The sequence below is a fragment of the Rattus norvegicus genome, chromosome 15 (assembly GCF_036323735.1).
Source record: "Rattus norvegicus strain BN/NHsdMcwi chromosome 15, GRCr8, whole genome shotgun sequence".
Lineage (NCBI taxonomy): Eukaryota > Metazoa > Chordata > Mammalia > Rodentia > Muridae > Rattus > Rattus norvegicus.
In genome coordinates, this window is record NC_086033.1 from 39,590,113 (window position 1) to 39,611,830 (window position 21,718).

A 21,718-nucleotide genomic window follows, 5' to 3' on the forward strand; every position below is an offset into this window, starting at 1 on the left:
TATGAACTTACTGACACAGCATTATATTCTGTTTTGATTATTTATATCCCTTTCCCGAATACAAATGCTCTCCGGATTTATTTTTTAAGGTCAATATACTTAGATCAGTACCATTAATCTTATTTTGTTATAGTTACATTCATTAAATGCTGTAAAATAATCATGAGTGAGAAAATGCCCGTGACTATAAAGTTTTCAAAGTTTGTGTGGGTGCAGGAGCTGAAAATCAGGGCCACAGACACGCAGGCAAGCTCTGTACCACTGAACTAGAAGCCTAGGTGCACGCTGATTGTTTTAATGTCCATTTATCTTTTATAACAACTACCGTGCAGTCCTCTAGCACCTCAGTGCTCAGCATCGGTTGTTACATTTCCCAAGTATTTGCAGTCAACAGTAATTGTGTGCACTGGTGTTCCATGACATTTTAGTTCTAAGGGCTGAATGTGTGAGATGCTGTGATCTGAGTCCTTCAAAAGGCAGAAGCTGGGCTCAGCCTCACCAGGCTCCATTCACTTCTCGGTTATAGTGCTCGAGTCTCCTGTAATTCTGTCCTTTTCCATTGTCAGTATTCTGTTATCCTTTTGGGACTTCATTCTGATAGTTTTTTTGTCACCTTGAAACAACAGAGTTGGGCTGGCTCAGCAGTTAAGAGCACTGACTGTTCTTCCAAAGGTCCGGAGTTCAATTCCCAGCAACAACATGGTGGCTCACAACCATCCGTAATGGGATCTGATGCCCTCTTCTGGTGTGTCTGAAGACCGCAACAATATACTTATATATAATAAAGAGATAAATCTTTGAAACAACAGAGTTTTCTGAGAAGAGAGAACCTCAATTGAGAAAATGGTTCCATTGGATGGAGCTGTAGGTAAGCTTGTGAGGTATTTTCTTAATCAGTGACTGATAGGGGAGGCCCCAGCCCATTGTGGGCAAGAGCAGCCCTGAAAGGTGGGCCTGGATAGTATAAGAAAATGGGCTGAACAGCCATGAAGAGCAGGCCAGTGAGCAGCACTCCTCCCCAGCCTTTGCCTCAGCTCCTCCTCCCAGTTCCTGCCTTGGACTCCTGCCCTGACTTTCCTCAGTGGCAGAGTGTGATCTGAGAACTGTGAGCTGCTTTTGGTCATGGTATTTTATGACAGCAATAGTTTAATCACTAATTAAGCTGTCTTTCTCCTGATTTCCCGTTTAGGTTTGTCTTAGTATTATGGATTTTTTTTTTAAGTAGTCTTACTCTGTAGCTCTAGCTGTCTTGAGTTCTTGACTCTCCGGGCTTGCAACATTGGGATTATTGACCCACATCACCATGCTAGAAAGATCTCCAGGTGTGATATGTTAAGTCTGAAAGTGCCACATGGAGACCATCACCCACCAATTAGCAAGAGTGTTTTTATTTCACAGAAGCAAGAAGCTGCATGCAGAGATCAGCCACTTACAAAACTGGCAACAAATCCAGTCAAAGGCATTCAGGCCTTTGTCTAAGGAACTAGGGGGACTTTGGCTAGGTTTAGGTCATCTAAAACTTCATCGGTGGGTGCCAGGGATGTTACAGGGGTTGGTTTCTGATTGGCTTGCATTCAGTTGGTCAGTGGACTGCATTCCTGTATCATGAACAATTTCAACCACAGGATGAGATACCCAAGCCATATAATGCTGCCCAGCACAGATGGCCCATCCTGAGATAAGATGTTTCCCATTCTTGTGGTTCTCTCCAGGCTGTTCTCTGGATGGGGGATTTGATGACCTTGTTCCTGGAATTTATGGTCTGTTCCTGGAGCTGGTGGCTTATAGCCTAGTTCCTGGGACTGATAATTTAGGGGGCTTTTATGGTCAGTTCCTGGAATGGAATAGCTTTCCTTTTGAAGTCTTTTGCTACTTCACAACTGTAATTTTGCTACTGCCGTGAACTATAAATAAATATAAATACCAGTGTTTTCAGACGGTCTTAGGTGACCCCTTTGAAAGGGCTGTTTGACCCCCAAAGGGGTCTCAACCCACAGGTTGAGAACTGCTGCTTTTGTATTCTTGTGAATCCAGGTTTCCCTGCGCTGCTCCACCACCCTTCCTCCAGCACTGGGCCCTCCAGGCAAACCTCGGCTGACTCATTCCTGGGGTCTGTACTCTGTCCTACAGTTCTACCGGCTCTCGTTTGCCTCTGTCATCCTTTACTGCTTAGGTTTGTAACTTGTTTCTGCAACAGTGATTGTGAGTGACGCATCCAAATTAGGTCATCTTGTCAAGATGACTTGGCTCCTTGGGGTCTTCTGTGGTTCTATGTAGATAAATGGCTTGAATAGAAATGACCACCAAAGGCCCGTGTGCTAGTGGCACTATTTGAAATTATTTGGGTTAGAAGGTGTAGCCTTGTTGTCACTGGGTGTAGGCTGTAAAAAGTCCATGCTAGGCCCAGTTTCCTCCCCCATCCCTTTTCTCCCTGCTACCTGCTGATCTGAATGTAGAACTCTCAGCTTCTTTTCCAGTATGTCTGCCTGTGTGCCACCATGCTCCCCACCATGGTGGTAATGAACTAAGCCTCTGAAACAGTAAGCCAGCTCAAGTTAAATACTTCCCTTTGTAAGGTTTGACATGGTCACAGTGTCTCTTCACAGCAATAGAACATTGACTAAGACAGATTGTATTTTTCTATTTCTATAAACAGTGCATGAGAGTTTTGACATGGTTACATTGATTCTGGGAATAACTTTGGGTTATATGGAAAGCTTAAGAATATTTGGGTTTATTGTTTTTTGTAAAAAATAAAATTTTTTGAGACAAGATCTTGCTATACATATATTAGAAATTATTAGAAATTGTTTATTTATAACAATTAATAATTTATTTATAATAAATTATTTATTTATAATAATTTCTAATATATGCATAGTAAGTACAATTATATACAAATATAATACAAATATACAATATTTGTATACAATATATTCATATCCAATATAATACAAATACAAATACAAATGTAATAAATATATCTAAGAATGCTCCTCAAGTATATTTTAAATTCGTGAGTAATTACCAGAATGTGTAGAAGTGCAAATGTTTATTACATGAAGACAGTGATGGTAGCTATTGGCTTAAACCATGACGTGACAGAAACAAGGGCATAGAAAACGTAGGGTTCATGAAGTGCACTTCAAACTAAACCTCAGACGATAGCTGTCATTCTTGGGAAGACTCTGGGCACACATCACATCCCAGCTGCTTGAGAAACGCATACTAAACTGTGATGTTCCTCGTATTTTTATCTCAGTGGATCTATCTTGCCAAATTGATGTATCGTATATTAAATGATAACCCCATCCCAGAATGCACCAAACAAGGGCTTCTTGCGACATAGCTTAATGGTAGTGCACTTGCCTAACATGCAAAAGGTCTTGTGTTCAATTCCCAGCACCACGAAATAAACAAAATGTACACAAAATATCAAGGCAAATAAAGTTGTGCAATTATTTTTAACATATGGGGATATTTAGATTAAGATAGATTCTGTAAGACTGATGGCATTTTATTTACTAAATGTGTTGTGAATATTGAAGTTTTTGCACACACATTTATGTGCATCAGAACAGAGTGCTGAAAACATGCAAATATTACATTCCTTTGGCTTGGGTGTGGTTTAAGTGTGTCCTCCAAGGCAGTGCATATGGGTCAAATGATTCTTTCACGGGAGTCATCTAAAACCATTGGAAATGTCAGATATTTACATTATGATTCATAATGGTGGTAAAATTACCATTATGAAGTAGCAACAAAAATAATTGTATGGTTGGGGATTTCCATAGATAGCATGTGTATTAAAGAGTTGCAGCATTCGGAACGTTGAGAACCACTGCTCCTGTCAACACAGTTTGCTCACTGGGGTAGTAGCTTTCTGGACTTCTGAGAGGTCATGAAGGCCCTGGGGTCAGTGGCAGGTTGCACTTGAATCTGAGCTGTCTGGGGGCCCAGTTAGCTCTCAGGGGAAGGTTGTGGTAAAATCCCCAGCTAGGCCCCACCCAGGCTTTCGTGTTTTCTGCCGATTGGATTCTTCCTGCATGTGCAATCTTGCACTCCCACCAGGCATCAGAGCTGAGGCTAAGTCCTTAAACCTCCAAAATCATGAGCTGAACAAGCAAGCCTCTTCTCTGGATTAAGTCACTGGCTCTAAAGGGGACATCTCTATGAACTCCCTACCCCAAAGGCTCAGGGCACATCAGCACGAGGACTAAGAAAGAGAGTAAGAGCGGGAGGGAGGAGTTCAGGGAAAGCTCTTGGGCATGGCCTACTGGGTGCACTCCAGAACTCACGGTAGCTGTGGTTATCTGTACAAGACCAAGACAGCCAAACTTCTGGCATAGACAGGTGGACAATCTCTGGGCCACAACCCTTACTGTGTAGCCAGACAATGGATAACTATAGAAGAAGAATCATTCTTCTCAGAGGATGTGGTCAGGTAGGTAGGTGTCGAATGCTCCAGTGGAGACCGCATCCCTGCACTTATGGCCAGCACTAATTGGATTTACTAAGTAATAAAAATAATGATTTGAAATTGGGAATTGGGTCTGTTAGAGAGATATGGAGAGAATTATAGGAGGGGATAGGGATAAATATGATCATATTTTAATGTATACATATTTAATGTATAGATTATCAAGAATAAAGGAAAATTAAATGAAAATCCTCTTCTTTAAAAACAAATAAACACTTGCCTCAGGTATTTCATTACAGTAATTTAATTTAGATGAGAGCAGGCATTGCAAACGTTAAACTATAGGACTAATGACATTAGGAAACTCCAGTCCTACAGATTGTAAACTGTAAATGACCACTAAGACATCTTGACAGAATCAACCACAAATTCAAAATTAGAAGTTTTCTACCCCATAGAGATAATGACTAATGGAAAATACAGCACAATAAATAAAATAATCAATGCAATAATTTACAATGAGTCAGAGAAAGCAATACTCACTGGAGAAAACCACATCACTCTCAGAATCCAGATGGTGAGAGCGAGATTCACGACGAGGATGGTGAGGAGGATAAGAACAAATAGGTACAGACAGCGCTTCCTCCATCCATAAATGCCGATCTTGTAGACATGCTGGTTCTCAGGCCGCTCTATGTGAGTCCCCTCTGTGACCGTGGTGTACTGTTCTCGCACCATCCTCTAGGGAGGGGAGGAGGGAGGGCAGAGGACTTAGTTGTCAGTACTGATATATCGTGAGTCCAGAAAACAATTTTACCCCAGACCAGAAACCAGATATGATGTATACACTTGTAATCCCAGAGCTCTGGGGGTGGGGGGGAGCAGGAGTTCAAGGGAGTCCTTGGTTACACAGTGAACGCAAGGTCAGCTACATAAGTCTCTGTCTCAAAGGAAGAACAAAGAAGAGAGAGAGGGGTAATATTACGTTGAAACAAGTCATACTGTTTCAACCACAAGAAGATACTTAATTTGTCACTTAAGATAATTTAAATGTGACCAATTCACTTAAAATCCAGTGGCCATATTTTCAGATTTTAATCAATTTCACACACATGCATGTGCACACACATGTACACACAAACATACACACGCACACACACACAAACGCTATGGCTTCCAAACCTCTGCCAAGCTGAACTTGACATCAAAGCATCAACCTTTAAGCCAAGTTATCAAATAGGAATTAAAATCAAGTCGGCAACCATATATTTTTTTTAACCTAATTACCCGGTTTGATTCTGAATAGTTAAATTATATCTTCTCTCAACTAAATTACAAAATTTTTGCCAGAACTGAACCCCAAACAGTAAGATACACGAGGGTCTGGATTTTCTTTTACGGGCATGTGGAGATGTGTTCCAGGGGAGTTGTGCATAGGTGGTGACCATGTCCCGAGGAGGCTCCACAGGCTCACTGCACTCACAGGCCCTAGGCCCACTTCCTGAGTCCAATCCATGTGCCACACACCACCCTTCAGGGGCTTGGAGACACCTCTGCTCCTCCCTCGTCTAAGCTGCATTTACCTGAACCATTTCCTTTGGCTGTTCAACGTGCCTGTTGTTAAATTTGTACCAGTTGTACTATTTGTATATGGTTTTGGGTTGTTTTGGTTTTTTTTGAGACAAGACTCACTCTGTGGACTAGAATTCACTCTTGCCCTGGTTGTCTTCAAATTTGTGACAGTCCTCTGACCTCTGCTTCCTGAGTGCTGGGATTACAGCCATGAACCATTGCACCCCATGCCTATTATTAGCCCCACGTTTTATCATTGCCTCTTTAATGTTTTTGCCTAACTTGTTACCCGCTGATGTCATATTGAAAAGACCTTTCTCCAGGGGCTGGAGAGATGGCTCAGTGATTAGCAGCACTCACTGTTCTTCCTGAGTTCAATTCCCAGTCCCCATGGGGAAGCTCACAACTGGCTGATTCCCTCTTCTGGTATAGATGTAAATGCAGACAAAATACCCAATATATAAACAGTATAAACAAACAAACAAACAGATTAATAAATCTTTTTTAAACAAGTTTAGCTCTCCTTTAAAGAAAAGAAAAGACCTTCCTCCTGAGAAGTGTGAGTTGAATGACCAGGTAGCATACAATATTAATAGTTTTACTAATGAGCTGATTTTGTTGTTTGTACTGACACCAAATGCCTGTGAAAAGGACCTGAGAAATTGAGACAATGGGCACCACTGGGCAGAATGCCAGTTCCCCAGGGTTTTGAGGTCTTACAAAGTGAAACTCATGTTGGCAAGAGACCGTGCTGACCTGAAAACACAGAGCGCTCTGTGATCTATTTATAACCTTGTACACAGTAACAGAGGGAGTGAATATTCTGGAATTCCTACTTATATTCAGTGACAAGGAAATAACTCTGTGTTTAATATGTATATATTGAACAAAATTTAATTTTATAAACTAGTTTTAAATAAGTTATGTTAGCAGTAAAAGTTATACTCCCTGTTAACTATCCTTCAAAGTGTGCTGATGTTAACTTTTACTACTTTTTTTTTTTCTTTTTGGAGCTAGGTACCGAACCCAGGGCCTTGTGTTTGCTAGGCAAACGCTCTACCACTGAGCTAAATCCCCAACCTGAAACTTTTAAATGCATTGCTCAAATATAAATATCAGGGGTTTTGGTTGGGTTTTTTTTTTGTTTTGTTTTGTTTTGTTTTGGTTGGTTGGTTGGTTGGTTTGGATATTCAAGACAGGGTTTCTCAGTGTAGGTTTGGCTTCTCTAGAACTCATTCTGTAGACCAGGCTGGCATCAAATTCACAGAGATCCACCTGCCTCTACCTCCCAAGTGCTGAGATTAAAGGCGTGAGCCACCACTGCCTGCCCTAATTATCAGTATTTTTACAATTTGAACATTAGATATAAATCATTAGTGTTTTTACATAAACAGCAGCTTTCCTTCACTTGTACATTCATAGCTCTCTATTTGCTGTGTAAGCAAAACAATCTTACAGATAAGTGTTCTATCTTACACGTTTGATTTCATTTCATATGTAGAAGAGTCTTGCCTGATGTATGTCTGAGTATTTATGTGTACTCAGTGCACCCTGGAGGCCAGAAGAGGGTGTTGAATGTTCTAGAACAGGAGTTACAAATGCTTGTGTGTGCTGGGAAATAAACCCAGAATCTCTGGAAGAGCAACAAATGCTCTTAACCACCGAGCTATCACGCCAGCCTCATCTCTGATTCTTCTTATACAGGCAAACGATTGAATGTATTGCCCATTCTATCTTGCTAAATAAAGGCTGGCCAATGGCATTCTGTATTTCAACCAGCACCTACTTACTTGTCTGCTCAAGACAAGTCACTTCCAGGAGCTGGGCAACCAAGATGACTAACACAGGAGTCATGCTCCAAAGGAGTTACTATCACATGATCTTAAAAGGAGCCAGGTGTGAGGATGTATGCTGACAATTCTATCGCTTAGCCCCCCCGGACAGTAGGGACTTGAGTTCAAGTTCAGATTGAGATACACAGCCAGTCTTTCAAACAAACAAAAAACAAAACACCAAAACATAAGGGGGAGGTATAGGCATAATTTTCTCTCAACTGTGGAAAGCTCTTGGTGCTGCTTCTAAGATATTGGCAAGAATTTGACATTGGGCTAGGATAAGGAAGTAGGCTCAAGATCTTCATCATCTTGATAAGTCCCTGAATAGCATGGGGCCTTTGTTTATGCCTGGCTTGTCCTTGACTGCTTCGCCTTGACCTGGAGCTAACCCTATTCTTTGCATGTACCTAGAGCGACATAAAAGCAGATTGGGAAAAATTAAAGCCACTTCATACTGGCTTGAGTCATGCTATAATGTTGTCTAATTGTCTTTTTTCTCTCTTTAATCCTCACTCTCTTCCTCAAGACCCTGTTGACTGACTGAGCAGGCTTAGTCTCTCAACCTACTTTAATAAGCATTCAACCTTCCCAGAAGTAGTAAAAGAGAAAAGTTACTGGGACATGGGGAGGTAGACCTGTTTAGAAATAGTTCTTTGGGGGCAAGTCCAATCTTCATTGTCAGGATATCCGAAGGTCAGTCCAGTCCTCTCAGCAGTCACCACACATGAACTAGCAAAGGCGGTTCAATCCAGAAGAAACCCCAAGGGTCACCAACCAGCCAGGGTCTATAGAAGCAGCAAGAAGCCACTGGAACCTCATGGGAAGTTCCTTGGTGGTGAGTTTCCCTCTATGGTGTCACCACGAGCTTAGCTCAGAGATGCAAGGTGAACCAATACTGACTAATTTGTTAGTGAAGAATAGCAAAGTAGAGCAAAGTGAACCAATGGTCCGGCTCCCACTGTCTGTGGGGTCATATTTATACTCCTTCACCATGCGTCCTGCAGCCTGCTTTAGCAAAACATCTTTCACCTGTCTTCCCCAGCAAAACATCACTGGGCATAAGTGACTTTCCAAAAAAACCAGAAGTTTCTAATTCAAGGAGGTATTTTTTTAAAGGCTAGTCAGATTCCTGAAAAATTACAAATTCGATTATATCTAAGATCTCAAAGGGTGATTTATGTAGTTTACAATTACAGAATACATTGGGTCCCACATATCTGGCAGGTTATACATAACTGTGCACTAGTGTTTTTCCAACTAAGCCACACCCACTCCAACAAGGCCACCTCCTAATAGTGCCACTCCCTATGGGTCAATTGGGGCCATTTTCAGTCAAACCACCATGTCATTCCCAGCCCCATAGGCTTGTAGCAACATCATAATGCAGAAATATATAAAGTACAACTTTAAAAGATTCCAGAATTGATAAGTCTCAACCCTGTAAATGTCCAAAGTCTCTTGAAACTCATGCAATCTTCTAACTGTAATTCCCTAGCAGATCACATGCCTCCAACATATAATTGCATAGGATATAAATTACCATCCAAAAGCAAGGAAAGGGAACATAATGAGGAAATACTGGACCAAAGCAAGACCAGAAACCAGCTGGGACACTCGAGACCTGTATCTCCATGTCTGCCATCAAGGCGCCCTTCAGACGCCCCAAGCACTTTCAGTTTTGTTGACTGCAATACACTTCTCTCTCTTGAGCTGGTTCCTCTCCCTGTCAGAACAGATCTCCTCAGCAGGTATCCCCCGGCTCTGGCCATCTCCAACATTTTGGGGTCTCCAAGGTAACCCAGGCTCCACCTGCACAGCTTCACACAATGGCCTTCCTGGGCCTCCATACAGGGACTCTGATGACACATGCCGGCTCAAGGCTTTCCCTAGTTGCAGGAGGAGATTCTGTAACCCCTTTCTTCTGTCTTTGATGCTAAAACCAGAACCACGTGGCCAAAACTGCCAAGCTCTGCTGCTTGCTGGGGCTGCAACACAGCCCCCTCATTGATTACGTCTCCACCAGCTTTCTGGTCTTGATGGCTCCCTTCACTGCCTAAGCTTGACTGTCCTGGAACTTAACTCTATAGACCCAGCTGGCCTTGAACTCAAAGATCCACCTGCTTCTGCCTACAGAGTGCTAGGATTAAGGGCGTTAATTCCTTTCCACAGATTAGAAGCTTATCTGGGTGGGATCTTGCCTTGAGGTCACCACTCCCTTCGTTCCACTTAGCATTAGGAATTCCTTTAATCTGTTTATCTCCTTGAACACTGGATTATAGCTCCATTCCATTTCCTGGTGCCCCTTTTCTCCTCAAAGTGAACATTTTCTATTTTTCCTTACTCAGTTTGCTCCTTTTCACTATAGATCTGCACAAGAGTGACCACTAAGAACCACGTAACAGAGTCAATACTAGGCTTTTTTTGAGATTTCTTCTGCCAATTAAATTAATTTCAAATTCTTCAATTCAGTTTCAAAGCAGACTTTTGGACAAGGGCAGAAAGCAGCCACATTCTTTGCCAGAATATCACAAGAATGGTCTCTTGGCCATGGACTAATATTTTGCTCCTCTGAAACCTCTTGAGCCAGGCCCCCACAGTTCAACTCCCTCTCAGCACCACAGCCTTGCATGTTCCTACTAGGATCACCCATTAAGCCCCACTTAAAGAATTCATCTGCTTTTCTAGTCCAAAGTCCCAATGTCCACATTCATCCAAAGCACAGCCAGGCCTATCAGAGAGTGCCCCGGTCCCTGGTACCAACTTTTATATTAGTTACAATTTTTATGCTGTGAAGAGACACCATAGCCACAACAACTCTTAGAAAGGAAGGCATTTAGTTGGGGCTGGTTTACAGTGTCAAAGGTTTAGCCCATTATCTTCATGGCAGGAAGCATGGCAGCGTACAGGCAGACATGGGGTTGAAGAAGGAGCTAAAGAGTTCTACATCTGGATTTACAGACAACAGGAAGAGACCCATGAGCCACTGGCCTGGCTTGAGCATCTGAGACCTCAAAGCCCACCCCCTAGTGACACACTTCCTCTAAGAAAGCCACACTGACTCCAAGTCCACTTCCTAATGAAAAGCTCTCAGGGAGAACTTTCCCTCGGGATGGAGATCCTCTAACTCCAAAGACCAGACCGAGACACCACAGGATGCAATCAGCAAGAGGATTTGGTTTATTGTCGGGATACACAGGCACAGGCACCTGCGGGCGCTTCAGTCACTCGGGGGACTGGCGCGCCCCACGGAACCAAGGATGGGCTTTTTATAGGATTTTGGGGAGCAGAAGCAAGCATACAGAAGCAGATGCATGGTTACAGGGATATAATTGGTGGATTCTAATATGGCAAGGGTTCAGCCCGGGGGCAAGTTTCCTAGCTACCTTCCTGAAACATAACGGCTGACTCGGCCCCCCACCAGGGTGTGGGACCTCTCCCAGGGCTTTTTTTTCATTGTCAGGTGCTCAACCGAAGTCGTCCTGTTGCCAGGCCTTCAACCAAACACATCCTGCTTGGCAGCCGCTGTGTACTCAGTGTTCTAACCTTTCCCTGAACCAGTCATCTTAAGTACAGCCTTGCAAAATGGCGTTACTGCTGCTAAGCTGGGGTCTTTCACTAATAGTGAATGGCCTATAGGGGCCATTATTCAAATCACCACAATTTGTAAGGGTTTGTTGTTTTTTGTGGTTCCTGGTTCTGCCTCTCCTCCAAGAATGTGTAAATGCTGCCTGTATATCAGCTTGGAGAGGACAGGGTGAGGTTCACTGAACAGTTGAGGTCTGCCCCTTCCCTCCTGAGTGTCAGACAGGCTAGAAGGGGGAATCAGAATCCAAGACAAATGTGTGGTTCCAAGTCTTCTGCTTTTCCCTTCTCAGAGTGCCCAGGCATCACTGCGCACCAGGCTGAAAGAGTCTGGAACAGGCAGGATTCTAGTCCAGTTGGAGTGAGTGCTGGGGGATGTGGGGGAGAGAGAAGGCCTTCTCCAAGAATCTTAGTGTGACAGCTCTTTTAGGTGAAGGCTTTCTCTGAACACCTTTAATGAAGCAGCTCTCTGAGGTGATCTTAGCTTGTGGTGTATTTCTTTATTCAGGCTTGGTTTGAATGTGAAAGACCCCAGCTTAGCAGCAGTAACGCCATTTTGCAAGGCTGTATTTAAGATGACTGGTTCAGAGAAAGGTTAGAACACTGAGTACACAGCGGCTGCCAAACAAGATGTGTTTGGTTGAAGGCCTGGCAACAGGAGGACTGCCGTTGAGCACCTGACAATGAGAAAAGACCCAGGAGAGGTCCCACACCCTGGTGGGGGGCCGAGTCAGTCGTTATGTTCCAAGAAGGTAGCTAAGAAACTTGCCCCCGGGCTGAACCCTTGGGGGGCCGAGTCAGTCCTTATGTTTCAGGAAGGTAGCTAGGAAACTTGCCCCCGGGCTGAACCCTTGCCACATTAGAATCCACCAATTATATCCCTGTAACCATGCATCTGCTTCTGTATGCTTGCTTCTGCTCCCCAAAATCCTATAAAAAGCCCATCCTTGGTTCCGTGGGGCGCGCCAGTCCCCCGAGTGACTGAAGCGCCCGCAGGTGCCTGTGCCTGTGTATCCCGACAATAAACCAAATCCTCTTGCTGATTGCATCCTGTGGTGTCTCGGTCTGGTCTTTGGAGTTGGAGGGTCTCCATCCCGAGGGAAAGTTCTCCCTGAGAGCTTTTCAAATGCATACACATTATTTGGGGTGAACCAAGGTTATATAGCTTTGAGGGAGGGATGAAACTATCCAGGGAGGGAGAAAGTCATTGGCTGAAGGCTACTGAGATGACTCATTTGCATGGGGAAGAATTCCAGGTGCTGTGCTATGTGACTGACTACCTATGATCTCCTGGTTGGGATCTGTGCTCTGAGGCACGAATGACAACAGGGAGGGAGTTCCACTCCTGCTGGTCTCACGTTTTTGAGATTTCTGGGGTTTGGACCTGTTCCATCTTGCCAGTTCTGTGCAAATTCCTTTTGAGGCACGGTCCACGTGCCCCGCCGCTTGTTTGTTTGTTCATTTGTTTGTTTTTGTTTTTGTTTTTCTTTATTTCGGAGCTGGGGACTGAACCCAGGGCCTTGCGCTTGCTAGGCAAGCGCTCTACCACTGAGCTAAATCCCCAACCATTTGTTTTTTAATCAACTTGACACAACTTGACATCTGGGAATCAGGAAATTCAGCTGAGAAAATGCCTCATCCGATTGGCCTATAGGAAGGCCTGCAGGGACATTTCTTGACTAATGATTGATGTGAGAAAGCTTAGCTCACCATGGGCAGATCATCTCTGGGAATAAACAAGCTGACCTGAGCCTGGAGAGCAAGCCAATAATCAGAACTCTCCATGGCTTCTGCTTCAGTTCCTGTCTCCAGGTTCCTGCCTTAAGTTCCTGCCCTGACTTCCCCCAGCGAGGGAGTGTGATTAGGACCTCTGTGCCAAATAAATATTTTTGTTGTATCGCGGCAATAGAAAGTGCTTTATTACTTTTCTATTCCTGAACACACTTTGACCAAGGCAACTTGTAGAAGAAAGATTTATTTGGGGCTCACAGTTTTAGAGGATTAGAGTCCTTGACCAAGATAGCTGGGAGCATGGCAGCAGGCCTGTAGCCAATGGCCCTGAGGCAGTAACTAAGAGCTTATGACTTGAGACAACACCATGAGGTAGAGAGAGAGAGAGAGAGACAGACAGACAGACAGACTGACAGACAGACTGACAGACAGACAGACAGACAGACATACTGGTAATGGTGAGGATTTTTAAAACCTCAAAGCCCAGGTTTGGGGAATTAGCTCAGTGGTAGAGCACTTGCCTAGCAAGCTCAAGGCCCTGGGTTCGGTCCCCAGTTCCGAAAAAAAGAAAAGGAAAAAAAAAAAAAAAACCTCAAAGCCCATCTCCAGTGACACACCTCCTCCATAAGGATAAGGCCACACCTTTTCATCCTTCCCAAATATCTATATCTGAAGGTAGATCTTTGAAACTAGCACAGACACAGAGCCTGGTAGCTGGGGTAAGAGAGTGGCAGGTATGCAGTTAGTCTGTGAGCTTGTCTAAAGCTGTCATTTCTCCTGATCCCTATTGCTCGATCCAGACAAGGCTGAAGTATGACTATGTACCCCAAGTGTGTCTCCTGTCTTGGGGCACCTGCCATCCTCCTCTCGTGGATTCATGGGACTGAGCCATAAATATGCATATATACTCACATGTACACACACACACACAGTACTTTTCATAGTGGAATAAATAATATGAATTTATTTTTGTCATCATCCCAAATTCATGACCATATTTCAATGACCAAATAGTTATAGAGATATCTGTTCCATTTTTACATTAGTCACTCTGCCTGGCATACCTAAATACAGCAAGGCTGCTGGGTAATCTCTGGACTCTATCCAAGCTGTCTGGTTATAAAAACAGCACCTTGTTATACATGTACACAAGTGACACAGGGAACCCGTATGCCTGCTCACAAACACCCACATTAGAAGGTCATGCAAGAGGTTGGGGATTTAGCTGAGTGGTAGAGCGCTTGCCTAGCAAGCACAAGGCCCTGGGTTCGGTCCCCAGCTCCGAAAAAAAAAGAGAAGAAAAAAAAAAAAAAAGGTCATGCAACTGTTCTTGCTCTTTTAACAGTGGTATTGACTTTTAAAATAAGATGGCAGGTTTTAGCTGTTTTGTTTTGTTTTTTTTTTTTTTTTTTTTAGAAGAATAAAGTCCTTGAGAAGTATACCAAAGCAGCAGAACCCAGCACTCGGCCCCTGACAGACATGAGCAGAAGTCTCTTCAGAAGGGACGGAATGGAAGGACCAGAGATCCAGCTGACGGCCCTACCATCTTCAGCTTAGAACACATTTATCCAGCTTTGTTCACTTCAGCTACGGGCTCATTCTAAAACACAGTGGTATGTTTACAAAAGTAAGCAATTCGAATTCTCTCCTTCTCTCAGGCTTTTGTCCCATCTTATTCAGCACACTCAGAAACCTGAAGCTTTTACTGTGTAAGCACGTAGTGCTTGACCGAGGGTCATCATCAGCACCAAGAGGCTGAGCTGGCGGAAACAGCACAGCACAGCCAACAGCTAAGAACAGCACTCAAGTTGTCACAGGGAGCGCTGTGTGTTAAAAGGCTGTAATGAAGACGGTGGCATGTGGCCTCCTTAGCCTTAAACACAACCAAGAGTCACTTGGTACCAACTTGGCTGTCATTCCTAGCATGGTTATAACAAGCATCAGTCACCGACTTACTGCATACACATCAGGTGGGACAGGAAAGTTGTAAGTGGCTATAGTGGCTGGTGACAAAAATGCTGTGAGCAACTGCTGACACAACTGCTTAAACACAACATGTCTGCATCAGGCAACAGTGGGAGCCGACAGCCTAGTGCTTCCTTCTGTGCAGTGATAGCGAATGCCTACTGTTTGCTTGTTTTTTTCTGAGTCATTGTAAAGGGTGCTTAAGTTTCCCGTGTCAGGTGACTGTGGGCACCTTCTGTTTCCCTCTTAGTTTTGTTGTGGGAGTCTGGGTGTGGTGGCTGAAAGACTCAACACTTTTGTGGTTCTTTCTGCGAATTCAAGCTAGATGACTATGGCTTTCCTCTGTGTGATATCAGAATACCCACCCATTCTTCCTAATATGTTATGGGAGATTCCCAGATTTTCTTCTGCATCATATTATAGTCAGCACCTACTATAGTCTGTGACAATATATACAATATTTTCCTGTGATTTCTGTATACAATAGCTGAAGATGTGAGTACCTACTCTCCTCTTGTCTACACTCTGAAGACTCTACCTCAGCTCTTTGTGATGTGGTCCTACTGTCTGCCATGTGAGCCCATCTCCAGCATCACTGTTGTATAACAGAGGGTGATCAACTGGGATGTATTGTCAGTCTAGACATAGAGATTACAACTGGGAAGGCATGACATCCAAGAAAGCCACTATCTCTCAAATATTCCAAAACTTGATGCAAACACCCAGTGGATCACCTGACCCCTAGACACTAATTAAACCTCATCATCAAAGGAAGTCATGGCAGGAGCTGAAGCAGGAGCCCAGAGGCAAGAACTCAAACAGGAGCCTGGAGGAAAGCTGACTACTGGCCTCCTCCTCATGGCTTATTCAGCCTGCTCTCTTGTACCATCCAGGACCGCCATCCCAGGGGTGGCATCACGCACAGTGAGCTGGGCCCTCCCACATAAACCATTAATAAAGAAAACGTCCTTCAGACATACCCACAGCTAATCCAATAGAGGCAATTTGTCAATAGAGGAGTCTTCTTCCCAGGTGACTCTCGCTTGTCAAGTTGACAAAAGATACAATCAATCACTATTCAAACCTATAGTAGTAGCATCATGTTGATTAGAACAGTGATTATAAACCCCACTGCTTAGACCTCTGCCACTGCCCATCACCTGTCACCTACATCCACACCGTGTTTGCCTGTGCCAAGCTTGCCCACACCCCTACTCTGATCCAAGCCAGACCTAGAGTTGCATATAGACCAATTTCTGCATCAGTGTTATCTCAACCAGAGACTAGGACTGGAGAGGGCTCTACAGTATTTAATGGGGACCAGAATGCTCTGTGTCAGCTGACTGGAAGGGAGTTCCAGACCAGTGTAATCAACAGAGATGATACTGATGCCAAACTCATTGGTGTGGGCACTGCCACAGTAGGAGTTGCTGGTTCTAGTGCTGGTATTGGGAGTCTTTGGCAGTCTTATCATTGGTTTTGCCAGAGACCCTTGACTGAAGCAGCAGCTGTTCTCAGACGCTCTCCTGGGATTTGCCTTGTCTGAAGCTATGGGTATCTTTTGTTTGATGGTTGCATTCTTGATCTTGTTTCCCAAGTAACAGAAGTTACTGCCTGACATGTTGGCATTCATAGTCATGGATGTGATTCTATGTATCTTGCTGTGACTCTGAGGAGTGTAGCACTGGTGTCATGGAAATGCATGTTACTTCCAAAGTCATTTCATTAAAGATGAAAATTTTAAATTAAAAAAACCCAGCTATTTAAAAAAAGAAAGAAAGATCACAAATGTTTGGTGAAAATGTGGAGAAGCTAGCGCTCTTTTATAGCATGGGTGGAATGTAAATTAGCATAGAAATTAGGCTTAAAAAATATGCAGTTTCCTCAGAAAGTTAAAAACAGAACATCCATGTGACCCTGCAACCCCATTACAGAGTCCATATGCAGGAGAACTGTATTGACTGGTTTTATGTGTCAACTTAACACAAGCTGAAGTTATCACAGAAAAGGGAGTCTCAGTTGTGGAAATGCCTCCATGAGATCCAGCTGTAAGGCATTTTCTCAATTAGTGATCAAGCTGGGAGGGCCCAGCCCCTTGTAGGTAGTGTTGTCCCTGGGCTGGTGGTCTTGAGTTCTATAAGAAAGCATGCTGAGCAAGCCAGGGGGAGCAAGCCAGTAAGAAACATCCCTCCATGGCCTCTGTATCAGCTCCTGCTTCCTGACCTGCTTGAATTCCAGTCCTGACTTCCTTTGGTGATGAACAGCAGTGTGGAAAGTGTAAGCTGAATAAACCCTTTCCTCCCCAACTTGCTTCTTGGTCATGATGTTTGTGCAGGAATAGAAACCCTGACTAAGACAAGAACTAAGATCAATGGAATGTTGGTGAGTGACAGAGAATATGCAGCATGTGTAAATACAATGGAATGTTCTTCAGCCTCAAAAAAGGACAAACTCCTGTTGCTTGTGACAATACAGATAGTATTGGACATGGCAATTTTTAAGTGGGATAAACCAGGCACAGAAAGCCAGGCACCACATGACTTTACTTGTATAGAACAGAAAGAGCTGGGCATGGTGGTACACCCTTCAATCCCAGCTCTCAGGAAGCAGATCTCTGTGAGTTCAAGGCAGCCTGGTCTACATAGTGAGTTCTAGGACAGGCCAAAATACATAGTAAGACCCTGTCTGGGGAGGGGGTCAGGGGGAGGTATTTCATAGAAGTTAAGAGTGGAATGTTGGTTTCCACGGTTTGGGAAAGTTGAGGTAGCGAGGGATGAAGAGAGGCCGATCAACAGGTGCTAAGTTACCTTTGGGAGAAATAGCATTTTATGGTCTATCTCACGGTAGGTTAAAAATGATTTTCATTGTCAGGTTGACTGGATTTAGAATCACCTAGGAGACACACCTTTGGGTGAGGGTACCTCTAGAGAAGTTTAACTGGGAGAATATTCATTTTGCATGGTAGGAACTTGGATCTTGGGCTGAATAAAGGGTGGGACCAACTAAGCACCAACTCTCACCTTCCCTGTTCGTGACTGTAAATGCAGTGGTTGACCAGCTGTCTCTGCTCCTGTAGCCATGCCTTCTCCACAATGATGAACTATATTTCTTCTAACCATGAGCTAAATAAACCTTTCCTTCCTCGAGTTGCCCTTGGTCTGATTTTTCTCATAGCAACAAGCATATTATTATCTGCAGCTTTAAAGATGCATCATATGTTTCAAGATAACCAGAAGCTAAAATTTGGAGTGTTATCACTACAAAGCATGTGTCATTCCAAAAATAATGGATATCTTAATCATCCTGATTTCATGTATAGACATTAAAATATTATACCCTACCCTGCAACTATGTGTTAATCAAAAGAAAAGACTTTCCAATATCAATTTACTTCATGAAGTTATCAATTTAGTTTTTAAGTCCATTTGTGTTTTGCCTGCACATATGCCTGTTTACCCCTACAGGCCAGCTGACTTACATGTTTTGAGGGAGATTGAGAGAAGTATGGCAGCCTTTATAAAGTCACCCACTATCGCGGTGTCTTTGTACAGCTTGGGTCCCAGAACCCTGATTTTGGGCAATGAGGGAATGAAGAAAAGACAGACACATGGACACAGAAAAGCTGGCACTGGGTGGTCTGATGGAGAAGCCCCAGGAGCCCAGTGTGTTTATTATATGCATTTGAATGGGGGCGGGGTCATTGCATACAACTGAAGCACGGTGAGATGGGGTTATGACATCCAGACAAACAGGAGTTACTATAGACAGCTGAGAGGGATTCAGGCATAGCTAATCACAGCAGGAACAGTTGGGGAGCAGGCAGGGGAAGCTGTGGTGGCTGTTTTCTTCACTCGGTATCAACGCCCACACAGAGCAACGCTTTGCCATCACTCTGGGCACAGCCCTGGAGAGGCCTTGCCATTTCCCTTAGGTCTAAGGCACCGGGGGCCTTGACATGGCTGGGCCCTTATCAGGCAACACACATTTACTCAGGACGTTACTCATCCCCATCTCCTACCTCTTCTGTTCTCCCAACCAGCATCTGTATAGCTGGATCCTTCTCTGGCCCAGTGGCAAGGCCCTATAGTTCTCTGGTCCCACGTTTGACATTTCTTCCTACAGATGCCTTTTAATTTTTTTCATGTTATATGGTAGAGAATTTTCTTGGAAAAACTCTACAGGAATAATTTGTACTTTGTAAGGAATATAGCTTAATGACCTGAGGTCATTAAGGGGTCAGGTGTCCTTCTATGTCTCTATATCATTTATCTGTCTGTCTGTCTGTCTATCTAAGTTTCAAACCTAGGACAAAAGGCTGAGATGCCTTCTATTTAAAATATCAAATTGGATCTACCTGCCAGGTTCTCCCAGCATCCCTCAGTCACTACCCATTACAGGGTATGGCGGACTTACCCCACCCTCGACCCTGAACTCTCCAGCCTGGGCCTGGGCTAGCCTTCGCCTAGAAGCTCTTCCCTATATAATCCAGGTTACCTGCTCATTTTGTGCCTTTGACCTCCTGGTTGATGCACCTGGTTTCTCTTTTTCCCCCTTTTCCCTCCCCTATCCCTCTTTCACGTGGCTCAGGGTCATGACCTCTCTGGACTCTCCCAGATGTGTTTGCCTCTGCCTCTGCTCTCCCCTTCTTGGACAATGAACTTTCTCCTCCACCATACCTAGGAGCAGTCTTGCCCTTTCCTCTTCTTTTTATTTCTTTGTTGACGTTGCTGTTGTTCCTTCACTGCCATCACCTACTTATTTGTGAACCCAGGACTTCACATATGCTAGGCGAACACGGTGCTACAGAACCATACTTCAAGCCACAGGAAGTGTCATTTTATAGGACAAGATACAAAGGTATCATTTTCCCTATTTAACTGCCATCTTTGTCAAGGTCACTTGGGAGCGTGACAGTCTTCAGAATCATAGATATAACCAGCATAAGAAACTATTTCTCTTTGGCTTTGGAAAGAAAATTTCAAACCATTCTCCACTAAATTAACCCCACTTGAACCACTAGTTTCGAAATTCTCCAAGTGGACTTCCTTGTATCTAGATGTTTCTAAGAAGCAAAGGGTAAATAGGCTTTTGTAGTTCCTGCAACCCAGATTCGCCCCATCCTGGGGGTGAATCTTTCAGCCAGTCCAGTTGGTCTTTCGCTGGCCTTTCATCATTCCTTTAAAAGTAACTCATATTTTCCAAGCACCACACAGTAACTTAGTAACACAAAGAAATCACCCGAGTTTGAGCACTGGAAAGCAACAGTTCCTCTTTACTGTCACCCCACAGGATGGCTGTCCTCAGTGCTTACCACTTTCTTTTCCCCAAATCTTGAGAGGGAAACAGTCCCAGAGCAGTTGGGGAGCTGGCTTGACAGTTGGCTCTTGTGTTATTTATTCCAAGTTACAAAACACCTCAACCTTTGGTCTCATTTTCATCCGTCAGTGTCTCCAAGAAAACCACACCAAGTCTGAAGCACCAGACTGAGTCTATCAGAGAGGTTTGAGTAGACTTGAACATGATTTTCCAGAGTGTACCTTCTCTGATTATCAGTCAACATCCCATAATACAGTCATTGGTCAAGACAAGTGTGTAAATGCCATCAACGTGTCCTGCTAAATGCATAGCACAGGAAACTCTGGGACAACTTGCACAGGTAAAATGTGAGGGAGACTGGATTTTGTTAATAACTAAAATATAGTTGAGATCCTCAACTTATCCAGCATTATTTTAGATTATTAACCATTATGCCATCTGTGAAGGAAAAACTAAGAAAGCCTGTGCCTACCTGACTTACAAGTTACATGCTAATTCTATAAAATCCGAGTGGAAACTGATTACTTACCTCAGCCACTCAGAAACCACACTGATGAAATGATCCCGATGAGGGCCTGAGCTCTGTGGAGGTGGAGAGATTTAAACTCCCATTTTGTGTAGGGCAAGACAGACAGTGAGTTCCCGGCTTCTCCAGCGAGAAAAGGCTCTTTGGCTCAGGTTTCTGCCCCTCCTGTAGCAACAGGCGAATCTAAATTTACCCAGTGACTTCAATTGTTCAGACTCTCTTAAAACTGGGAACCAATTCCAGCCGGCAGCCTCGGGTGTGCCAAATAACAAGCCAGAGCCAAACAGAATCCCAACCACTGGGGCAAAGCCAGCACCTCAACATGTAACCCTGGGCCACTTCCTGAGAAGCTTTGGGCCATCTTTGGTGAATTCTAATGTCAAGCCTCACCTCAATGACTTAGAACTCGCACGCAGCACTCAGAACTGGGGCTTCACTGCTTTATGGGTTCCCTGTCCTTACCCAGAGACAGAAAACTATCCGATAACAGAAGGTCTGTCTTTGGAAACTCTTTAAGCCCCACCCTAAGTAAGAAACTGTATTATTCGAGAAGAAACTTGCATTGTGGTTACTAACAAGAAACAGAAGGTACATAAACATTACATATTAAAATGATGACAGCTTTTAATAATGTATCAGTTTAACACATTGTGTGAATGTAACCGTCTGATGCTGAATGTCTTTAAAAAGATACATAGATCATATAATTTTTATCAGGCATAATATATCAACTTTTTGAATCATAATAATCTTTTATTTTGAGTTCTTTTC

At 43.7% G+C, this 21,718-nt stretch overlaps 1 protein-coding gene and 1 pseudogene across 1 annotated transcript in view; one reads left to right on the forward strand and one right to left on the reverse strand.

The window, feature by feature from the left end:
* The window catches only part of Sgcg (sarcoglycan, gamma), a 46,230-nt gene extending 25,193 nt beyond the window's left edge, over positions 1-21,037 (reverse strand). The window contains exons 1-2 of the mRNA NM_001006993.1: positions 20,951-21,037; positions 4,964-5,161 (exon numbers count right to left, since the gene is read on the reverse strand). Coding sequence (NP_001006994.1) covers positions 4,964-5,158 — 195 coding nt within the window. The 5' untranslated portion in view covers positions 5,159-5,161; positions 20,951-21,037. The remainder of the gene's footprint in view (positions 1-4,963; positions 5,162-20,950) is intronic.
* Positions 15,196-16,706, forward strand: LOC103693662 (ATP synthase F(0) complex subunit C3, mitochondrial pseudogene; annotated as a pseudogene).
* Positions 21,038-21,718: the final 681 nt, after the last annotated feature.